General features: G+C 36.3%; 1 protein-coding gene and 1 long non-coding RNA gene across 14 annotated transcripts in view; one reads left to right on the forward strand and one right to left on the reverse strand.

Moving 5' to 3' along the window:
• Window positions 1–22,208, reverse strand: part of LOC127472070 (uncharacterized) — an 84,797-nt gene that overhangs the window by 13,676 nt on the left and 48,913 nt on the right. The window lies entirely within an intron of this gene.
• Window positions 1–22,208, forward strand: part of CENPE (centromere protein E) — a 41,850-nt gene that overhangs the window by 7,450 nt on the left and 12,192 nt on the right. For 2 of the 13 annotated variants that reach the window (XM_051789608.1, XM_051789604.1), the window contains exons 12-33: window positions 522–641; window positions 1,945–2,103; window positions 2,458–2,602; window positions 3,771–3,865; window positions 4,190–4,246; window positions 4,326–4,493; window positions 6,458–6,532; window positions 6,773–6,892; window positions 7,002–7,136; window positions 7,759–7,936; window positions 8,388–8,542; window positions 9,553–9,867; window positions 10,650–10,961; window positions 11,156–11,314; window positions 12,107–12,316; window positions 13,226–13,510; window positions 13,616–13,774; window positions 14,670–14,912; window positions 15,492–15,701; window positions 16,613–16,897; window positions 20,381–20,539; window positions 21,434–21,676. In XM_051789608.1, the coding sequence (XP_051645568.1) occupies window positions 522–641; window positions 1,945–2,103; window positions 2,458–2,602; window positions 3,771–3,865; window positions 4,190–4,246; window positions 4,326–4,493; window positions 6,458–6,532; window positions 6,773–6,892; window positions 7,002–7,136; window positions 7,759–7,936; window positions 8,388–8,542; window positions 9,553–9,867; window positions 10,650–10,961; window positions 11,156–11,314; window positions 12,107–12,316; window positions 13,226–13,510; window positions 13,616–13,774; window positions 14,670–14,912; window positions 15,492–15,701; window positions 16,613–16,897; window positions 20,381–20,539; window positions 21,434–21,676 (3,987 nt within the window). Of the gene's footprint in view, window positions 1–196; window positions 222–521; window positions 642–1,944; window positions 2,104–2,457; window positions 2,603–3,770; window positions 3,866–4,189; window positions 4,247–4,325; window positions 4,494–6,457; window positions 6,533–6,772; window positions 6,893–7,001; window positions 7,137–7,758; window positions 7,937–8,387; window positions 8,543–9,552; window positions 9,868–10,649; window positions 10,962–11,155; window positions 11,315–12,106; window positions 12,317–13,225; window positions 13,511–13,615; window positions 13,775–14,669; window positions 14,913–15,491; window positions 15,702–16,612; window positions 16,898–17,002; window positions 17,162–18,056; window positions 18,300–20,380; window positions 20,540–21,433; window positions 21,677–22,208 lie in introns of those variants that run through there. The other 11 variants (XM_051789607.1, XM_051789617.1, XM_051789605.1 and 8 more) reach the window with 11 other exon arrangements.

A 22,208-nucleotide genomic window follows, 5' to 3' on the forward strand; every position in this document is an offset into this window, starting at 1 on the left:
TGTGGACTCAGAATTTGAAATATTTGTTTTGTATACAGAACCTTTTCACAGTCGTCATTTTGTATTAGCTTGTCTACCTAGAGCTTTCTGGGAGTTGGAACAAAGCTCCTTCTCTTGCAGGCAGGAGATAACCTCTCTTCTCATTTGCCTTTTCCAAACACAGTTAGAACAAGTCTTTGCTAACACAAGATTTAAGACTGTTAAAGAACACTGTTCTGTAGGTAGGATTGTCTTCCTTTTTGGTGGTCTTTTGAGCTTTCTATTAAAAACAAATAGCGTGGGATATATTTCCTTAAATGTTATGCTTCATGTTTTAGATATTAATATCAAGCAAAGAAAACTTACTTTTCAAATCTCAGAATACATTAAAAATAAACCAATTTCGATATTTGTGTCCCTATTATATGCTGCTCTTTATCTAATAAACTCTCCCTTTAATTCTGTTGGGAAATATGGGACAGAGTAAGTCTTTTTAGAATATTTGTTCTCGAACTATTGCCCATGAAAGCATATTCTTTCAGTTTGCCAATACAGCCAAAGGAATGAAGAATACACCAAAAGTCAATGAAGTACTTGATGATAATGCCCTCCTGAAGAGATACCGAAAAGAAATTGTGGACTTGAAAAAGCAGCTGGAGGAAGTGTGTAATAAACTTCTTAAAATTAATCTATCCGTAGCACTGATAGCTGTTTGGAAACTACCTGTTTTAAACCAAAAGCAGTTAAATTTGCAGGAGTAGGTAAAGTGTTTAAAGTGATATGTCATTTTTATTGAGAGAATAGAAGTTGAAAAGGTGATGTATAGTCTAGAACAACTGATGATAGTCCATATATCTGTGAAAGCTAACACTGAGATCAGCTAAGAGAATTGCTTTCTTTCACTAGGTTAATATAATTAAGAAATAGAAATTTGTCACGCATTATAGCACACTTTAACAGATCAAAATTAATTGCAATATAAGAAGTTACTGAATGTCCATTAAAGACCACAACTTAATCCATATTTTTTCCCCCTTACTAATGTTTAACCTTAATTGGAGTTGCAAAAAGTTGCAACTGCATTAAGATCACTGGCAAAACTTAGGTCATGTAAAGTCAGAAGATACATTTAGAAAATGAACAATAGTAACTTCCCACAAAACAGTGTAATCTCCCATATGTTCATCTTTCTCTAAAAATCTATGTAGTTGTGGAGCAATCTTGCAAGTCTTGTTAGAGCATAGATGTTAAAACATAAAGCACAGGAAAAAAACAATGCTGAACATACTGTTGTGGTGAATAAAATCAAAGTATGCACATATATTATATTGCAAATTATAAATATCCTTAGAAAAAAATTTATGAAAAATAACTGACCTCTTATTTTTAACAGTAATTAATTTGCACCTAGGAGTATGTTTGCTGTCTTCTGAGATAGTAAGTAGTGAGGAAAGTAGTACAGAAAAGTTTGTTGGAAAATTCCATGTGACTTTGAATTACTCTACAGCATTGTAAGCTTATGATAAAGTTGTCAAAAAACAGCTGTTACTTTCAAAACAATACATTTTCAGTACTTGGATTTAAAGAGACCACATGCATTAGAGTAGCTTGCTGTTACTTGACAATTGAATCGTAGTTCTGAAAGAGTTTCAGGCTTCTGGCACCACGGGAAGGTCATCTAATCTATGTCATATTTGAAAGAATGTTTTTTTTTTTTTTTTTTTATGCCCAGAAAAATCTGAGGCTGTATTGTTTCTGGGAGTTTTGACCCCTTTTAAATACTTAGTCTGCAGGTAAATTGTAGACTAAGTTGTTAGTTTCATTATGAAAGACTAAAGACTCCTCTTCCAGGTTTTAAAGAATATATGTGTGTAGTTGTTTTTAAATATCAGTAATTGTGTCTCTTCTGTAGGAGTAGTTTGTGCTCTTAAAATGTCAGTTTGATTAATATTCTTTTTATGGAAGGTGTCTGTAAAGACTCAAATTCATGCAATGGAAAAGGACCAATTGGCCCAGCTGCTGGAAGAAAAAAATTCTCTCCAGAAAGTACAGGAAGACAAGATACGAAATTTAACTGAGATGCTGGTGACTGCTGCTTCCTTTGCCTCAAAAGACAATGTTAAAGTAAGCACCTGTTCTAGATCTTACTTGACAACTCTGAAATACTTTGTGAAAGGTAATATTAAATACATCGGGTTATATTGACAATGAAGAATAAGTATGATAAGCAATTTTCACTTTTTTTCCCATATTTTTAAGAGGCTAACTTATAACTTCCAAGTATAATTCAGTATTGCTTTGCAGTGAAAAGACTGCAGACACTTTTCCTTTCAAACTACCATGCTGTAAATTTTGAGAAAACTGCAAAACCCTGTCTTAGTTAGCTGCTGGTACTGTTGCAGAACTAGCCTAATGCAACATTTATTCTCTGCCTACTGGTTTGATTTTTATCACCTTTTTGTAAATGCTTTCTTAAAGGCCAAGAGAAGAAGAAGAGTTACTTGGGCTCCTGGTAAAATAAAACAGGCAAATGTGAGCTATTTTGAAGACTTTGAAAAAGACATGCCGACTGAAACAAAAAAAATGAAAATGTCTCTGTCAGCATTACCAGATGCAGACGATTGTAAGTAACCTCAGGAAAAAATAAGACAAGTCTGCAAAGCAGCTTTGAAATCAGAAATAATTCCTTTTTAATAAATCTAAGTTAAAAAGCAAATCAATTTGTTAACAATACAAAAGCTAAATATAGTTACCACTGTACTCAAATAATATTCCATGTTTATCTGCCAGAAAAGAATGCTGCCGGGAAGGGAAGTGGATTTAGCACACTAATTATGGTCATTCTTGAGTTGGAAATAAGGTTCATTTTATTTAAAAAGTGGGAGCATAATTGCTATCCCAGGTGAAATAATGTGTAGCATGGCCAGCAGGTCAAGAGAAGTCATTCTGCCCCTCCCTTTACTCTGGTCTCATGAGACCTCAGCTGAAGTGCTGTGTCCAGCTCTGGGGTCCCCAGCACAGGAAGGACATGGACCTGCTGGAGCAAGTCCAGAGAAGGCCACAAAGATGATCAGAGGGATGGAACACCACACCTCTCCTATGAGCAAAGGCTGAGAAAATTGGGATTGTTCAGCTCGGAGAAGAGAAGGCTCTGGGGTGACCTTATTGTGCCTTTCCAGGATCTGAAAGGGGCCCACAGGAAAGCTGGAGAGGACATGTAGTGATAGAAGGGGGAATGGCTTTAAATTGAGAGTGGGTTTAGATTGAATATTGGGAAAAAAATCCTAATTATGAGGATGGTGAGGCACTGGAACAGGTTGCCCAGAGAGGTTGTGGTTGCCCCATCCCTTGGAAGCATTCAAGGCCAGGTTGAATGGGGCTTTGAGCAACCTGGTCTAGTGAAAGGTGTCCCTGCCCATGGGGGGAGGGGAGATGCAACTAGATGGTCTTTGAGGTCCCTTCTAACCCAAACCATTCTATGGTTTTATGAAATTCCTGATAGATAAGTTTGCAAGCATTGCCTTACTTAATTTCCCAAAGAAAACAAGTTGATTCTGGATTTGGTTTAGTATTCATTAGCTTGTGATATGGTGGTCAGCATAAGTGTAGAGACTGGACTTCAGTGGTGTTCCCTTTCATAACAGAAAATCATGAGTCAGAACTCCTACTCAGTGTGCTATGTTTTGCCACTGAATGACTATTTCCAATGTCTTAAAATTGTTTTATAAGAAAATTCCTGATGTCTAGTTTAAAATCTACTCATACTTTTTTTAATACATCTTTCTTTTCAGCTATGTTAGATAATTCTGAATGTGACAACCAATCTCTGATGGTTCCTGATCAAATTTCAGAAGTAGAATGGATTGCTGGACCTAAAATGACTTGGGTAACATCATAATCTCTTTCAGTTGTAATACTGTGCATATGCATATATGCATAATATACTTCTCAGTAAGATCAACCTTAGTGTTCTGTAGGACACCAGTATTATTCTATGTGTCTGCAGAATTATTATAACTGGTTAGAAAGTAAGTCTCTTGGACATCTCTGCAAAGCTGTGGGATGGTTCTCTGCTACTATGCATTTGTGGCAAATGATCCAGTAAACTTTGGCATATAGACAGGACTAACTGTGAAAAGATAAGCAACAAAGAATATAATACTCAACTTGATCTTGTAGATCTGTTAATTGAGAGTGATTCTTTTTCTAGACTCAAAAAGACTTTGAAGAATCTGTGCAACTCTGTGAAGTGATAGCACTTGAAAAGGTAGGTCTGTTCTGAATTTTCTAGAATAAGACTGACATTCCAGCAACAGCTTCTAAAGTTTCCTGTACTGCTTCTTCAGGATATTGCTGTAAATAAGGCCAGCATCCTGCAAGCTAACCTGGATAACCTAGTGTTGGAAAATGAGCAGTTGAAATTAGAAATAAATGAAATAAAAGAGAAACTGAAGGAAAAAAAAGAAATAGATGAATTTGAAGCACTGGAAAAACAAACTCAAAAAGATCATGAGGTAAGGTGCATTGAAATAGATATGAATTCTCTATGCTCAAATGTTTTCTAGAGTTTATTCAGTGTACATAGACTTGGATGTTGATTCACAAACAGCTACATTTGCCAACAGAATGAATGAACCCAGGATTTAAACTGGATTTACTTGGAGTGTAAAATTCAGACAAATGTTTGGTGACTTGTATATGGTTAAATGTATATTAGTGTGTGTGTCGATATGTATCTATATATTATTTTTATATACACATGATCTGAATTTCACTCTAGACTTCAGTAAGACAGTTGTTTTGCTGCTTAAATACATTTTAGACCTATTTTGAAGTGTGATTGCTAAACTATATTTCACATCTTTCTTGTGCACAGCGTCTTGGTTTACTAGATAGCTCTGGCTTTTGGTAATCCATGGACTATGTGAGCATTAACTTTTAACATACTATTTAACTTCATCATGAAATATTTTAAAATAATAGTGTGAATACTGATATCTGGAAAATTGAAACATATTTTGTGCCAGGAAGTCAGAAAAATCATAAACTTATCTACTGCATAACTTACGACATAGGAAATGCTGATTTTCAGTTCTCTTCACCTCCTTGTGCAGTTAGTGGAGTATCTTGTTTGTCCAAATGTTTTATGCTCTGATTCTGTAACTTTAAATACATATTAAGTGTATTAGGTTCTAGCTGCCCAAAGGCTAGACTGTGAAATAAATAATTGCCCAAAGAAAACCCAAAACCAGCAACCTGAGGTATTGAGACATGGATGTATTATTCTATTTCTTTCCTGGTGCCTTTGCTGGAGTTTACTTGTCCACATCAGACTGTTCAATATCCTCTATCATGACACTAAGGATGACGTTTGTTACCTCCTCTTGCAGTGTTGTTTCAGGTTACAATTTAACAATATCACTGCTTAGTTTCATTGTGTTCCCTACAAAGATTTATGGACCTTAAAGAAAATGGATCCCTAAGATATTATAATTTATTTTGTATCTAAGATTCTTTTTAGAAGACCCTTCGTATGCTGGATTAATTGTGCTATCTGCCTCAGCCAATGTTTAACAAATCCTCAGTTACACAAAAACTTTGCATGGAAAACTGTATCTAATACAGATGCAGTGTCCTAAAGCAGTCTCTATTACAAGAATTGCTTTTTGAATGATTCAAGTTTTATGGACCTGAATACAGTCCATAAAATGTAAGCATTTACTGATGCCCATGTAGTAGATTAATTACAGCAATATTGAAAGGTCACATACTTCACTACGTACATTAGTTGAAATCCATCAGTTTCTAAAAGTAAATTGCATAAGAATACTCACAGGAAAGCACTTGCTTTAAAGCTTTTCACCGATCTTAAAATTACAGATTGGACTTTCTCCTTACCTGTGCTTGTGACTATAGAGAAGTACTTGTAGATGGGTGCTCATTGTAAAGCTTTTCTAACAAAGACCAAAAGAAAGGAATTCTTAAATTTCAGAAGTGCCTTTCTATGTAGTCTTCTATTTGTACCTTCTTTCAGATAATGCCACTGAATGTGTTCATGGCTTGCTTTACTTCAATTTTGGCACCTTCTCATTCCTGTTAGTGAATAGATTAAATCATAAATAACTGCACTGTGTCACAAAAAGCTGCTTAACATGACTAGAATTTGTGTCCTATCTGTACAATTTCTCCATGAATTGCTTTGATCACATCGCTCTTGCTTCTCAAGCTGTTGTAGATAGCTCGAATCCTTTCTAATTACTGGGAAGCTAAAAACAGAGTTTTGCATCTTATCTATCCATTTGAAAGAATATGTAGCATCTTGCTTCAATAGATGTGTGTATGTATATATGGTTTGCCCACTACTACAGAAGAAAACACAAGATAGACCTTGCTTGTTTTCATGGTGTTGGCAACTAAAAACTATTGGTGTGGGTGCTTTCTAACATCCTCTGCAATTTTGCTTCAATTTGCTCCACAGATACAACTAATGCATGAAATTACCAACTTAAAGAATCTAGTTTCAAATTCTGAAGCATACAGTGAGGAACTTCAGGTGAGCCTCTCCATGCATTTACATGCAGTAAGAATTGTATGAAATGTTCTTGATTTGTTTATCTTGAACTACTGAATCTGCTGTGGACATGATAGACATCATTGGGCTTTGGTTAGTCTTACCAGCTAAAAGGAGGATATGTCTAAAACCCATGAACTCTTTCTGTGTAGGTTTTTGATAAATTCTGACCTGAAAAACCAGGCACTAAAATCTTCCTTCTCTCTTTCCTTCAACTTTTAGGCAGAAAACAATTCCAAATCGGAACAGCTGAAGGAGAAAGACAACGAAATAAAGATATTACAGAATCTTGTGGAAGAATTACAAAAAGCAAGAGTGGAAAAAGAGCTATCTTTTTCAGTGGTAAACCTCAGTTTTCTGCTGGGTTGTATTCACATTTTAACCACATTATAATGAACATGTTTTCTTTATTATGTCTAAATAATTTTTTAATTCTTTGAATATTTTTCAGGGAGATTCTGATAAGCTAGTTGAGGAAATTCAGCAGCTGAATAAATCCCTCTTAGATAGTGAAGCTATAGCCTTGGATGCCAAAAAAGAATCTGCTTTTCTCAGAACCGAAAATTTGGAGCTGAAGGAGAAGATGGCAAGTACTTGTTGAACTGCATTTACAACTGTACCAAATGCTGTTAAGGGCACTTGTGCTTCCAGACTAGTGAAGAAGGCAATCAGAGTAGTGGAGCACAAGCTTCACAAGAAAGCACAAGTCATTAGCTTTCTCAAAATACTCTAAGTAATGTTTTTATTATGAAATTCGTGGAAAACAGCTCTTCAGGAAAGAGATAAAAAGAAAATAAAGGCTTCTGCCACAGGAGCGGGTGGTTAGTTTTAGGTTTACCAGTAGAAAGCCACAATAAAGGAACAGTTTTTAGGGCATTACTAGAACGTAAGACTTCAAACCTCATTTTACCAGAGAATAAAAGACAATAAGAGATGTGAACTCAAAAGTGGTATGGAGCTTAGTTTGAGCTTTGAAGGAGTAAAGACCAAATAGTAGCAGCAGTTACAACCCTAACCTCTAAGGTATGTTTTCTGAGAGGGCTCTGACAAGAATGCAGTTGTTAAATATTGGCTTATTCGGCCATATTTATCAAAGCCAAAGCTGTTCAGAGTGACAACAGAAAAATGTACCAGATGTAGTATTTAAATGGTAAGCAAGTAGACTTTTATTTTGTGTGTGACTTGCATGTTTTATTGTTTTCCTGAAGAATGAACTCTTAAATAATCACAACCAAATGCAAAAGGATGTTCAATTATATCAAAGCCAAATAGAAGCGGGAAAAGCCAGTTACCGAAAAATGCAAGCTGACTTGCAGAGAGAGTTGCAATCTGTATTTCAAGAAAACTTAAGACTAACTTCACTCATGGAGGGTAAAGTTCCAAAAGGTACTGTTCCAGGTGGTGCTTGTTCCCCTCACCCCATTTCCTCCCTTTTTCTTGTCTTGGGGAGGGGGGAAATAGGGAAGACTTCGGCTCTTGTTTTCCTGAATACTTGGAGATTCTGACAATATAAAAATACTGGAGTATCTGGTATGTAGTAACTGCTTTAGCATGTTCTTGAACGTTTTGGAAAACTGCAACTTATGGAATGTTTTATGTTTTGCACAAAGACAGTTAAGTTAGTGAAGGCTGTTGGGGAGAATTTAAGATAAACTGGATGCCAACCTAACAAGTGATGACCAAATTCAGACCAGGAGCTTAATTGTTGGCCATTGTATAATTGTCTAGAATTATACTTATCTGACATCCAGAATGCATTATAAATCTTCTGCTTATTTTAAAACATGATTTTCTTCTCTTGCACTCACTTATCAATCTAAACTTGTTAATTCTCTAGATTTGCTCACTCCTATGGAGCTGGAAAAAAAGGCAGCTGACTTAAAAGGAGAACTAGAAAAAGCTTTGAAAGAGAATGCACTTCTACAAAAACAAGTAAACGAGCTATCAGAATTTCAGTCTCTACCAAATACTGTGGAGATGCAGAAGAAAGAGGTAAAAAAAAACCCTAACTTTTTTTCTTTATTTTGTATGGTACTTGATTGGTAATGTATTAATGGAGGTCTATTGGATATGAAGTTTTAAAGCCAAAAGTTGTCTTGAGTCAAATAACCTGAGACTTTACAATTAAGTTTGTTAAATTATTGTTTCTCAGATATTTAATATTTTTACCTAGGAATAAGTTTAAGATTACATATTTAGTCAGAGTCTACTATAGTTTATTTGGATTTTCTAGTCCAACATTTGTGTGCCTAATAGCTGTGGTCACTATTGATAACTGAGTGTATAGATATAATAGTGTTTGATCCTGGATACTGTTCTAAAACTGATTTTTTTTATCAGTTTGGACAAAGAGACTATGTCAAGATCTCTTGGCAGAAATGCTGCTTGAGAAGTGAGAGATTTACCTTGCAAATTGTGGAAAATGTATGAGCAAACTATTTGTTTCCTGGCAAGTCAAAGCTCTAGACTAAGTGTGCTGGAAATATGTTTTAAGGGGTTTGTTTGCAAACACTTTCTGGGTTTCTTTGTCCTTAAATACTCGCTACTAAGTATGTGCAATGAAAACTATTCAAGGCAAGTAATCTCACCAGCTCATTAACACTTTGCAAAAAGTTCCAAACCATCCAGTGGTCTACTTCCACTAATCAACAAAACTTCATTAGATGATAACAACTTCATAAACTCTGTATCATGAAGAAAGTATTGATACACCTAAATATTAAGTTTAGGAGTCCAATCTTAGCTCAGACATAGGAAAAAAGAAGTAGTAAAGAACATCTAGAGTTAGAGGAGTGATTTCTAGAATTTGGAAGGGGCTTGACTGTCTTCCCTCTCTTTTAAGGATTCCTTGCTAGACAGTTCCCTACCAACAAAGCAAAACTGTATTTTGAAATATGCTTGCCTATACTTTATTTCCTATATCTGCATATGTACATGGTTTTTAGTAGTTATGACAAATACTGATTGAGAAAATACTATTAATATTGCTTTTCTGTTGGCAGATTCTCGAAAAATGTGAGGAGTTATGTTTATTAAAATTGGAAAATGAAAAGCTGCTTTCTGAAGTAGCTGATAATGAAATTAAACTTAAACACATGACTGAAGAAATTGAAAAATCAAAAGACGATCTAGCAGATGCACAACTGAAATATATGAAGTCTGATCAAGAATATGTAGCACTTAAACAGCTCCATGAAGAAATGGAACAAAAATACATAGCTACATCAGAAAATAATGAAAAAATGAAGCTCCAAATAGAATGTCTTTCTAAAGAAGCACAAGAGTCTAAAACTATTTTGGATGAAATTAAGTTAGAGGTCAGTGTCACCTTGTTCTTTTTTACAGACAGGACTTGAGAAATTAACTTATAGTATTGAAAAAAGGAAAAAAGTTTTTGGAGGAGTACTCTTAAAGCTATAAATGACAATATCATTGATTTCCTCTAGCATGAGTGGATATTACTTATTCTATGCCAAGGGTATAATGCTGAAGGATTATGCTTTTCAATCTTTTTTTTTGTAGGCAAAGAAGTGTATATATTGCTCCAGGTTCTCCTTCCTTACTTGATCTTTTAATTCTTCTTTTCCCATTCTTAAGTTTTATCTTTATTATGTAATTTTCTTTTTAATGCCACTCTGACCTTCTCTATATAAATTCATACAAACCTTTTAGAACACAAGATATTCAAACCAAAGAGAATTTCTACAGAAATTAGGCATTAGAAAGGAAAAAAAAATATTAAAGAAAACATTTAAGAAGAAAAGGGAGCCAAAGATACATATTTTTGACAAAACTTTGGGCACTGGTGTGTCTGTCATATTCCAACTATGGATTTGATAATTCCTAAAATATGCTACAGTTTCATGTGTGGTGCTATGTTTTAGTAAGACTTTTGCTTCTAAGAAGAAACCACAGGAAAGTTGCATAAAATATGCTTATTTGATGTGGGCAAGAGTATAAGCAGTAACTTAAAGAGAAATTATGAACTTCCTATCTCTCAGCCCTTCTAAGCTCATATAAGATTCTGTGAGAACATGTACACATAATGGAGTTCTGCATTACAATGAAAATATCTGGCCTTTTCCTTTGCAATCTAAAGCTCTCGAGCAAAATGAAAGAACTGGAAGAAAAAACAGCAGAACAAAAACAACTTCTTGAGCTAAGAGAAGATTTTATTCAGACTCAGCAGAAGTTAAATGAAATGGAGCAATTAAAAGTGGAAGAAAGAATGAGTAAATTGAGACTGGAAGCTAAGGATTCAGAGATCCAGGCAATTCTTCAGCAGCTAACTGAATGTCAGGAAGAAATAAAAACTCTAACCCAGGAAAAAGATGACCTGAAGCAAAAAGCAGAGTCTCTCCAAGCTGAGACAGACCAACTCAAAGAGGATATAAAGGACACTGTTTCAATGGTAGGAATTTTGGCCTTATAGAAATAGACCATACATGTTAAGAGGAAGAGCGTAAGAACACTATAAACTGTATTTAAATACTTAGGGGAGCATGGGAGCAGCATGTTGTGTGGGATTTTTAAATCAAGGAATGCCTACTAATATTGCAAGATATTTATATTTTCTTTGTGGATTTTCTCTCTTGTATTCTAAAGAACATCTTGGCACATGAAGAACTGAGAAATACGCAAAGTTCTCTCAAGCAATCCCAGGCCACTGTCAAGAAGTTGGAAAAATATATTTCTGAAAACGAATCTCATGTTTTGAGCATTGAAGAGGCACTAGGAAAGACCATTAAAGAACTCGAAACACGGGTAAAACTTAATGTTTAAAAATTTAAAATAAAAATGCTTTCAGTGTGTTTTCCAACAGAATGAGAACAAGCCAGTCAACCTGCTTATAGTCTCTTCTGCATGTTCTTAGAAAATTTCTAACTCCTTGGTAGCAGGTGGGCAAGAAAATAGCACTGCTTGACCCAAACCTTTACCAGCTGCTGATCTGTTTCTGTTGAGCTTCAAGCTGTGAAATACACTCTAATAAACTTCTGCTTAACTAGTGTGCCCCTTGGTTGTGGATTTGAGTGTTGGCATTTGATGGCAAATGGAAGATGAGATAAGAGTTACTTAAAGGGAAGGAATGAGGCTAATGATTTATAACACTCAGTCCCACTGAGAAGTGTAATGTGATTGGCAATGGCAACTCAGTTCCCAACATATAGCAGAAAGCTGATCCACTGGTTTTTGTGCCAGTACATACAATGAGATTTTTCTTTAAGTATATTAGCTACCAGCAAGTCAGTGGTTTTGTATTCAGCATTTGTGTGCTTTAGAACAGATGCAACAGTATAACAAAATGGGTTTCTTTGGCTTCTTCCTCTCAGACTTTTTTTACTTAAAAATCTGGCCAATATTGCAGCAGATATTGCTAAAAGGTTAGAAATTAAAGTATAACAGGTGACAAAGGCCACAGACTTGGATTTGTAGCTTTTCTGGTTTGGTCAGAGTGATTTGATGTTAAAAATACTGCAGAAGAGTGAATCAAACAAAAATGTTGCATTTTATTTTGAACTGATGGAAACACTGTCCTTGCATATTTTTTTTTAATAGATCTCACAAATGACAGAAGAAATGAAAGTCATCAAATCAGAGAGAGATCAGCTTGCTGAGGAAAAATCAGAAAGTCATAGCTGGAGAGAAAGTGATCAACTTCAGGAGCAAAAGGAACAAATCATTTTCCTTACACAAGAGAACCGCTCATTGCAAGAGAAGCTGGACAGTTTACATCTGAGAAAAGAAGAGGCTGGGGAAGGAACTTGGGTAATTATGCTGAGGCTGTAATGGAGAGCAAGTTGTTTAAACTTTCACCTCGGTGAAATAATTTACAAAACACATTGGAGAAAAGGGTCCTGGTCCATGACTGTACAACATTACACAAGAGGTTTATTATTGTTTACTTGCAGTTTACCCCACCCATATTGGTGTATATGGACATGTAGTAGTAGAATATGACTGGGAATAGAGTATTAACTTGATAGAGGCTGGTGATGTTCTGCATTGGTCTGCACAGGGTTCTATAATTAAGTGGTTCTACAATTAAGTATCTGAAGCTAAAAACTGCTTGTCTGGAAGGGGTGGTTCTGCTTTCTAAAGCATAGCTAGAACTGACTCTTTTCCTGGCAGTGAAAGGGACATTGCAACCAACCCTTCCTGTAATTGGATGTGCTGATTGCACCTGTGTCTGTGTAGACAGATAATGACAGACAGATAGACTTCAAAACAAAAAAAGTAAAGTATGTGTATCCATTTTAATATGGAAGGGAGAGTGGACAGATTTCAAGTAAATAATTGTCCTGACACCATTGTCAAACTACTGCTGAGACTAGAAATACAGATAAGAGCTCCAGTTTTGGGAGGGGGTGGGATTTGTTGGGCGTTTTTGTTTTCATCATTGTTGTTGTTCACCCCATGCTTAAATTATGACAATGAAATTCTGCTTCTGGTAACTTCATTCAGAAGTCCTTGCTTCAAATCTTATTTTTCCATGTCCCTTATTTCAAAAACCTTGAACTGCATGTTGTGTTCAGAGAAATTTTATTATTCTAAGAAAGCCACAAATCTCTCTAAGACAGCGCCTTTATTTTACATACTCCACATGTCAAAGCTCAGGTATACTTCTCTTAAAGCTACTTTCCTAAATGTGCTGACATCTATCTTTGCATAAAATAGGTACCACAGGTCCAAGAAAAATCTCTTGAGCAAGAGTTGCTTGTTGTGAGGGAAGAGCTCAACCAGACCCAAAGGAAATTGCATGAAATGGAGGAAGCGAAGGCCAGTGAATACGAAGGAGGATCTGATAAAATGGGGGGAAGAGATTTTATTCCAAAAGTGCATGACTGTCAGGAAGTGAGCACCCAGACAGAAAGAGAAGAGGATGATCTTAAAATGCAACTGGAAAATCTCCAGAATGAGAGAGACCAGCTAAGAGAAACTGTACAGGAGACAATAAGAAAGGTAATAAAAATAGTCCTGTTCCTGTAGGGTAATGCTTTAGTAAACTTCTGCCTTAGGTTTTGGAAGCATTGTTCAGGTGTTAATGTACTTCAATTGTGTCCAAAGAATTCAGAGATGCAGAAGGAGTTGCAGTGTACTCACAGATCTCTTGGACAACATCAGGAGACTATTGTGGAGCTGAAAGGAAACATTTCAGAGAAAGAAAATCAACTCTCGAAAGCACAAGAGGCATTGAAGGAAAAAACTGATGAACTGCAGCAGAAGGTCAGAAAGAGTTTTGTCAAGTAAACTAAAAATTCCATCATGTGTGGCAACCCATGTCTTCTGCAGGCTTCAGTTTGCAGGGGGTCCAGTAAATGTAAATAATGAAACTTAACTGATAGTTTTTACGTTTTTTTTTTTTGCACTGTATTGCTTCTCAAAAGAATTCCATGAAAACAGAGGCAGGGAAAGGATGATCAAATGCAGTTTGACCTGCAACCTACCACCCTTATTTATAACTAAATATGTCTTAGTGCTGAATGACAGAATAGTTTTTTGCCATCAATACTGCACTTTGAACCTCAATGCGTTTTCCCAGTCTTAAATTTTTTAAAATTTTAATAATGTATTTTAGCTATGTAGCCCCGAAGAGCCTTGACCAACTTTAAGGCTGTTTAACTCATGCTTTACTTGTTGCACTATTAGAAATTTCCTGTCTACTTATTATTTCATGTCTTAAGCTTTTAGGCTTTTAGGGTTCATTCTTATGTGTGGTAATGTCTTCCATCTGGTGTGGATACAGCAATGGAGACATTTTTATGGAATTAGAATGGCCTGCAGGTTTTCCCACATTCACTTTTGACTCTCAGTGAGAGAGAAGCACTGAAATTTTGTTGACTTTTAAGAAAACTGTTATATTGGTTTTGCTTATTATAGCAGGAAACTAATGGACATGTCTTCTGTATGATAATCCTGTTATAACAACCCGTATGTGCAAATAGCGCTTATGAAATGGGATCGAATAACAATCCCCTCAGATCAGAACCTGATTAGTGGGACAAGAAGATTTAGGAACTTGGGATGTTAGTGGTTGGTTTCTCTCCAAACTGTCAAATTAATTCTACCCACACTAGAGATGATTAGAAATATTAATACTGGGTTTGATTTGTTCTTTCAGCTCACTGAAGTAACTGAAAGGCTGACTCATGTCTCATCTGAATATGGCAAGCTACTGGCAGAAAAAGAACAAATTGAAAGGACAATGAATGAGCAAGTTTGTCAGCAGCTTGAGAAAATCACTGTACTTAGTAAGGAGAAAGATGAGCTGCAACAAATGGTGGAGACTTTTAAAGAAAGAGAAGAACATTTGTTAAAGGTCCAGAGACAGTCAGAGATTTTGGAGGACAGCCTTACAAGCAAGGTGAAGGGGTTTGGGGTTTAGTAGCTACTTTGTCTTCTGATGTTTTATTACTGATGTGCTAAACTTTTGATCAACACAAAACCTGTTTTAGTTCTCAGCTGTTTTAGAGGCTGGTGATGTTCTGCATTGGTCTGCACAGGGTTCTATAATTAAGTGGTTCTGCAATTAATTTTTATGCTTGCTAAACAATCATGAACATAGGCAAAGAACTCTGTACAAGTGTCTCTACTGATATTTAGAAATAGCATTCTTAACTTTTCTCAGCTTTGTAACCAGTTGGGTTTGTCAGTGCTTTGGAACAAATGCCAATTTATCAAATGTGTCAGTTTTATTATAACGATCAGTAACTGGACATATATTTTGACTTTAAAAGGTACTGTGTAGAGAGCATGTACCTAAGCGGGTTTGGAATCCTTAGTCCTTTGCAACCTTTCTGAATATCAGACTTGGTTTTGGAGCTTTTCTGGTTTGGTTGTAGTGGTTCAATGTTAAAAATACTACAGAAGAGTGAATCAAACAAAACTGTTGCATTCAATTTTGAACTGATGGAAACACTGTCCTTGCATATTTTTTTTATAGATCTCACAAATGACAGAAGAAATGAAAGTCATCAAATCAGAGAGAGATCAGCTTGCTGAGGAAAAATCAGAAAGTCGTAGCTGGAGAGAAAGTGATCAGCTTCAGGAGCAAAAGGAACAAATCATTTTCCTTACACAAGAGAACCGCTCATTGCAAGAGAAGCTGGACAGTTTACATCTGAGAAAAGAAGAGGCTGGGGAAGGAACTTGGGTAATTATGCTGAGGCTGTAATGCAGAGCAAGTTGTTTAAACTTTCACCTCGGTGAAATAATTTACAAAACACATTGGAGAAAAGGGTCCTGGTCCATGACTGTACAACATTACACAAGAGGTTTATTATTGTTTACTTGCAGTTTACCCCACCCATATTGGTGTATATGGACACGTAGCAGTAGAATATGACTGTGAACAGAGTATTAACTTGATAGAGGCTGGTGATGTTCTGCATTGGTCTGCACAGGGTTCTATAATTAAGTGGTTCTGCAATTAAGTATCTGAAGCTAAAACCTGCTTGTCTGAAAGGGGTGGTTCTGCTTTCTAAAGCATAGCTAGAACTGACTCTTTTCCTGGCAGTGAAAGGGACATTGCAGCCAACCCTTCCTGTAATTGGATGTGCTGATTGCACCTGTGTCTGTGTAGACAAGACAGAATGACAGACAGATAGACTTCAAAACAAAAAAAGTCAAGTATGTGTATCCATTTTAATATGGAAGGGAGAGTGGACAAATTTCAAGGAAATAATTGTCCTGACACCATTGTCAACTACTGCTGAGACTAGAAATACAGATAAGAGCTCCAGTTTTGGGAGGGGGAGGGATTTGTTGGGCGTTTTTGTTTTCATCGTTGTTGTTGTTAACCCCATGCTTAAATTATGACAACGAAATTCTGCTTCTGGTAACTTCTTTCAGAAGTCCTTGCTTCAAATCTTATTTTTCCATGTCCCTTATTTCAAAAACCTTGAACTGCATGTTGTGTTCAGAGAAATTTTATTATTCTAAGAAAGCCACAAATCTCTCTAAGACAGCGCCTTTATTTTACATACTCCACATGTCAAAGCTCAGGTATACTTCTCTTAAAGCTACTTTCCTAAATGTGCTGACATCTATCTTTGCATAAAATAGGTACCACAGGTCCAAGAAAAATCTCTTGAGCAAGAGTTGCTTGTTGTGAGGGAAGAGCTCAACCAGACCCAAAGGAAATTGCATGAAATGGAGGAAGCAAAGGCCAGTGAATACGAAGGAGAATCTGATAAAATGGGGGGAAGAGATTTTATTCCAAAAGTGCATGACTGTCAGGAAGTGAGCACCCAGACAGAAAGAGAAGAGGATGATCTTAAAATGCAACTGGAAAATCTCCAGAATGAGAGAGACCAGCTAAGAGAAACTGTACAGGAGACAATAAGAAAGGTAATAAAAATAGTCCTGTTCCTGTAGGGTAATGCTTTAGTAAACTTCTGCCTTAGGTTTTGGAAGCATTGTTCAGGTGTTAATGTACTTCAATTGTGTCCAAAGAATTCAGAGATGCAGAAGGAGTTGCAGTGTACTCACAGATCTCTTGGACAACATCAGGAGACTATTGTGGAGCTGAAAGGAAACATTTCAGAGAAAGAAAATCAACTCTCGAAAGCACAAGAGGAATTGAAGGAAAAAACTGATGAACTGCAGCAGAAGGTCAGAAAGAGTTTTGTCAAGTAAACTAAAAATTCCATCATGTGTGGCAACCCATGTCTTCTGCAGGCTTCAGTTTGCAGGGGGTCCAGTAAATGTAAATAATGAAACTTAACTGATAGTTTTTACGTTTTTTTTTTTTGCACTGTATTGCTTCTCAAAAGAATTCCATGAAAACAGAGGCAGGGAAAGGATGATCAAATGCAGTTTGACCTGCAACCTACCACCCTTATTTATAACTAAATATGTCTTAGTGCTGAATGACAGAATAGTTTTTTGCCATCAATACTGCACTTTGAACCTCAATGCGTTTTCCCAGTCTTAAATTTTTTAAAATTTTAATAATGTATTTTAGCTATGTAGCCCCGAAGAGCCTTGACCAACTTTAAGGCTGTTTAACTCATGCTTTACTTGTTGCACTATTAGAAATTTCCTGTCTACTTATTATTTCATGTCTTAAGCTTTTAGGCTTTTAGGGTTCATTCTTATGTGTGGTAATGTCTTCCATCTGGTGTGGATACAGCAATGGAGACATTTTTATGGAATTAGAATGGCCTGCAGGTTTTCCCACATTCACTTTTGACTCTCAGTGAGACAGAAGCACTGAAATTTTGTTGACTTTTAAGAAAACTGTTATATTGGTTTTGCTTATTATAGCAGGAAACTAATGGACATGTCTTCTGTATGATAATCCTGTTATAACAACCCGTATGTGCAAATAGCGCTTATGAAATGGGATCGAATAACAATCCCCTCAGATCAGAACCTGATCAGTGGGACAAGAAGATTTAGGAACTTGGGATGTTAGTGGTTGGTTTCTCTCCAAACTGTCAAATTAATTCTACCCACACTAGAGATGATTAGAAATATTAATACTGGGTTTGATTTGTTCTTTCAGCTCACTGAAGTAACTGAAAGGCTGACTCATGTCTCATCTGAATATGGCAAGCTACTGGCAGAAAAAGAACAAATTGAAAGGACAATGAATGAGCAAGTTTGTCAGCAGCTTGAGAAAATCACTGTACTTAGTAAGGAGAAAGATGAGCTGCAACAAATGGTGGAGACTTTTAAAGAAAGAGAAGAACATTTGTTAAAGGTCCAGAGACAGTCAGAGATTTTGGAGGACAGCCTTACAAGCAAGGTGAAGGGGTTTGGGGTTTAGTAGCTACTTTGTCTTCTGATGTTTTATTACTGATGTGCTAAACTTTTGATCAACACAAAACCTGTTTTAGTTCTCAGCTGTTTTAGAGGCTGGTGATGTTCTGCATTGGTCTGCACAGGGTTCTATAATTAAGTGGTTCTGCAATTAATTTTTATGCTTGCTAAACAATCATGAACATAGGCAAAGAACTCTGTACAAGTGTCTCTACTGATATTTAGAAATAGCATTCTTAACTTTTCTCAGCTTTGTAACCAGTTGGGTTTGTCAGTGCTTTGGAACAAATGCCAATTTATCAAATGTGTCAGTTTTATTATAACGATCAGTAACTGGACATATATTTTGACTTTAAAAGGTACTGTGTAGAGAGCATGTACCTAAGCAGGTTTGGAATCCTTAGTCCTTTGCAACCTTTCTGAATATCAGACTTGGTTTTGGAGCTTTTCTGGTTTGGTTGTAGTGGTTCAATGTTAAAAATACTACAGAAGAGTGAATCAAACAAAACTGTTGCATTCAATTTTGAACTGATGGAAACACTGTCCTTGCATATTTTTTTTATAGATCTCACAAATGACAGAAGAAATGAAAGTCATCAAATCAGAGAGAGATCAGCTTGCTGAGGAAAAATCAGAAAGTCGTAGCTGGAGAGAAAGTGATCAGCTTCAGGAGCAAAAGGAACAAATCATTTTCCTTACACAAGAGAACCGCTCATTGCAAGAGAAGCTGGACAGTTTACATCTGAGAAAAGAAGAGGCTGGGGAAGGAACTTGGGTAATTATGCTGAGGCTGTAATGCAGAGCAAGTTGTTTAAACTTTCACCTCGGTGAAATAATTTACAAAACACATTGGAGAAAAGGGTCCTGGTCCATGACTGTACAACATTACACAAGAGGTTTATTATTGTTTACTTGCAGTTTACCCCACCCATATTGGTGTATATGGACACGTAGCAGTAGAATATGACTGTGAACAGAGTATTAACTTGATAGAGGCTGGTGATGTTCTGCATTGGTCTGCACAGGGTTCTATAATTAAGTGGTTCTGCAATTAAGTATCTGAAGCTAAAACCTGCTTGTCTGAAAGGGGTGGTTCTGCTTTCTAAAGCATAGCTAGAACTGACTCTTTTCCTGGCAGTGAAAGGGACATTGCAGCCAACCCTTCCTGTAATTGGATGTGCTGATTGCACCTGTGTCTGTGTAGACAAGACAGAATGACAGACAGATAGACTTCAAAACAAAAAAAGTAAAGTATGTGTATCCATTTTAATATGGAAGGGAGAGTGGACAAATTTCAAGGAAATAATTGTCCTGACACCATTGTCAACTACTGCTGAGACTAGAAATACAGATAAGAGCTCCAGTTTTGGGAGGGGGAGGGATTTGTTGGGCGTTTTTGTTTTCATCGTTGTTGTTGTTAACCCCATGCTTAAATTATGACAACGAAATTCTGCTTCTGGTAACTTCTTTCAGAAGTCCTTGCTTCAAATCTTATTTTTCCATGTCCCTTATTTCAAAAACCTTGAACTGCATGTTGTGTTCAGAGAAATTTTATTATTCTAAGAAAGCCACAAATCTCTCTGAGACAGCGCCTTTATTTCACATACTCCACATGTCAAAGCTCAGGTATACTTCTCTAAAGCTATTTTCCTAAATGTGTTGACATCTATCTTTGCATAAAATAGGTCCAAGAAAAATCTCTTGAGCAAGAGTTACTTGTTGTGAGGGAAGAGCTCAGCCAGGCCCAAAGGAAATTGCATGAAATGGAGGAAGCAAAGGCCAGTGAATACGAAGGAGAATCTGATAAAATGGGGGGAAGAGATTTTATTCCAAAAGTGCATGACTGTCAGGAAGTGAGCACCCAGACAGAAAGAGAAGAGGATGATCTTAAAATGCAACTGGAAAATCTCCAGAATGAGAGAGACCAGCTAAGAGAAACTGTACAGGAGACAATAAGAAAGGTAATAAAAATAGTCCTGTTCCTGTAGGATAATAGCTTTAGTAAACTTCTGCCTTAGGTTTTGGAAGCATTGTTCAGGTGTTAATGTACTTCAATTGTGTCCAAAGAATTCAGAGATGCAGAAGGAGTTGCAGTGTACTCACAGATCTCTTGGACAACATCAGGAGACTATTGTGGAGCTGAAAGGAAACATTTCAGAGAAAGAAAATCAACTCTCGAAAGCGCAAGAGGAATTGAAGGAAAAAACTGATGAACTGCAGCAGAAGGTCAGAAAGAGTTTTGTCAAGTAAACTAAAAATTCCATCATGTGTGGCAACCCATGTCTTCTGCAGGCTGCAGTTTGCAGGGAGTCCAGTAAATGTAAATAATGAAACTTAACTGATAGTTTTTACTTTCTTTTTTTTGCCCTGTTCTGCTTCTCAAAAGAATTCCATGAAAACAGAGGCAGGGAAAGGATGATCAAATGCAGTTTGACCTGCAACCTACCACCCTTATTTATAACTAAATATGTCTTAGTGCTGAATGACAGAATATTTTTTGCCATCAGTACTGCACTTTGAACCTCAATGCATTTTCCCAGTCTTAAATTTTTTAAAATTTTAATAATGTGTTTTAGCTGTGTAGCCCCAAAGAGCTACATAGCAACTTTAAGGCAGTTTAGCTCATGCTTTACTTGTTGCATTATTAGAAATTTCCTGTCTACTTGTTATTTCATGTCTTAGGCTTTTAGGATTTTAGGGTTCATTCTTATGTGTGGTAATGTCTTCCATCTGGTGTGGATACAGCAATGGAGACATTTTTATGGAATTAGAATGGCCTGTAGGTTTTCCCACATTCACTTTTGACTCTCAGTGAGACAGAAGCACTGAAATTTTGTTGACTTTTAAGAAAACTGTTATATTGGTTTTGCTTATTATAGCAGGAAACTAATGGACATGTCTTCTGTGTGATAATCCTGTTATAACAACCCGTATGTGCAAATAGCACTTATGAAATATGATTGAATAACAATCTCCTCAGATCAGAACCTGATCAGTGGGACAAGAAGATTTAGGAACTTGGGATGTTAGTGGTTGGTTTCTCTCCAAACTGTCAAATTAATTCTACCCACACTACAGATGATTAGAAATATTAACACTGGGTTTGATTTGTTCTTTCAGCTCACTGAAGTAACTGAAAGGCTGACTCATGTCTCATCTGAATATGGCAAGCTACTGGCAGAAAAAGAACAAATTGAAAGGACAATGAATGAGCAAGTTTGTCAGCAGCTTGAGAAAATCACTGTACTTAGTAAGGAGAAAGATGAGCTGCAACAAATGGTGGAGACTTGTAAAGAAAGGGAAGAACATTTGTTAAAGGTCCAGAGACGGTCAGAGATTTTGGAGGACAGCCTTACAAGCAAGGTGAAGGGGTTTGGGGTTTAGTAGCTACTTTGTCTTCTGATGTTTTATTACTGATGTGCTAAACTTTTGATCAACACAAAACCAGTTTAAATTTTAGTTCCCAGCATGTCATTTTTATGCTTGCTTTGCACACTTTCTATATAACAGATAAAGTTTGAGAGTCTTGCACTCAGCTCTTGCCAATTCAGTCTTGTTTCAGTCTTCACTCCTTAGACTTTCACCTGTCAAACTGTTCCTTTGTTGATCAAAAAGTATGATTGAGGATTGCTTCAGATTAGGAAATGTCACTGTTCATTAGAGCAAATATAAATCCAATGTCCATCTTTTATGCTTATCTTCTATTTCTTTTAATTTTCTTGCCATATGGACATATGTTGACTGCCTTTTCATTTGCTTTCTTGCTTTACAGAACACTAAAGTTCACTAAGAGTTCTCTGGGTGTCAGGCTACTCCTTTTCTTTAGAATTTCTTTTTCTGAGTTATTAGAACAGCAAAATTATTTTTAAACTTCTCTCGCTGTTAATGTGAATTT

This window comes from Manacus candei, unplaced genomic scaffold (genome assembly GCF_025592945.1).
Source record: "Manacus candei isolate 608988 ecotype Guabito, Panama unplaced genomic scaffold, ASM2559294v1 h1tg000028l, whole genome shotgun sequence".
NCBI lineage: Eukaryota > Metazoa > Chordata > Aves > Passeriformes > Pipridae > Manacus > Manacus candei.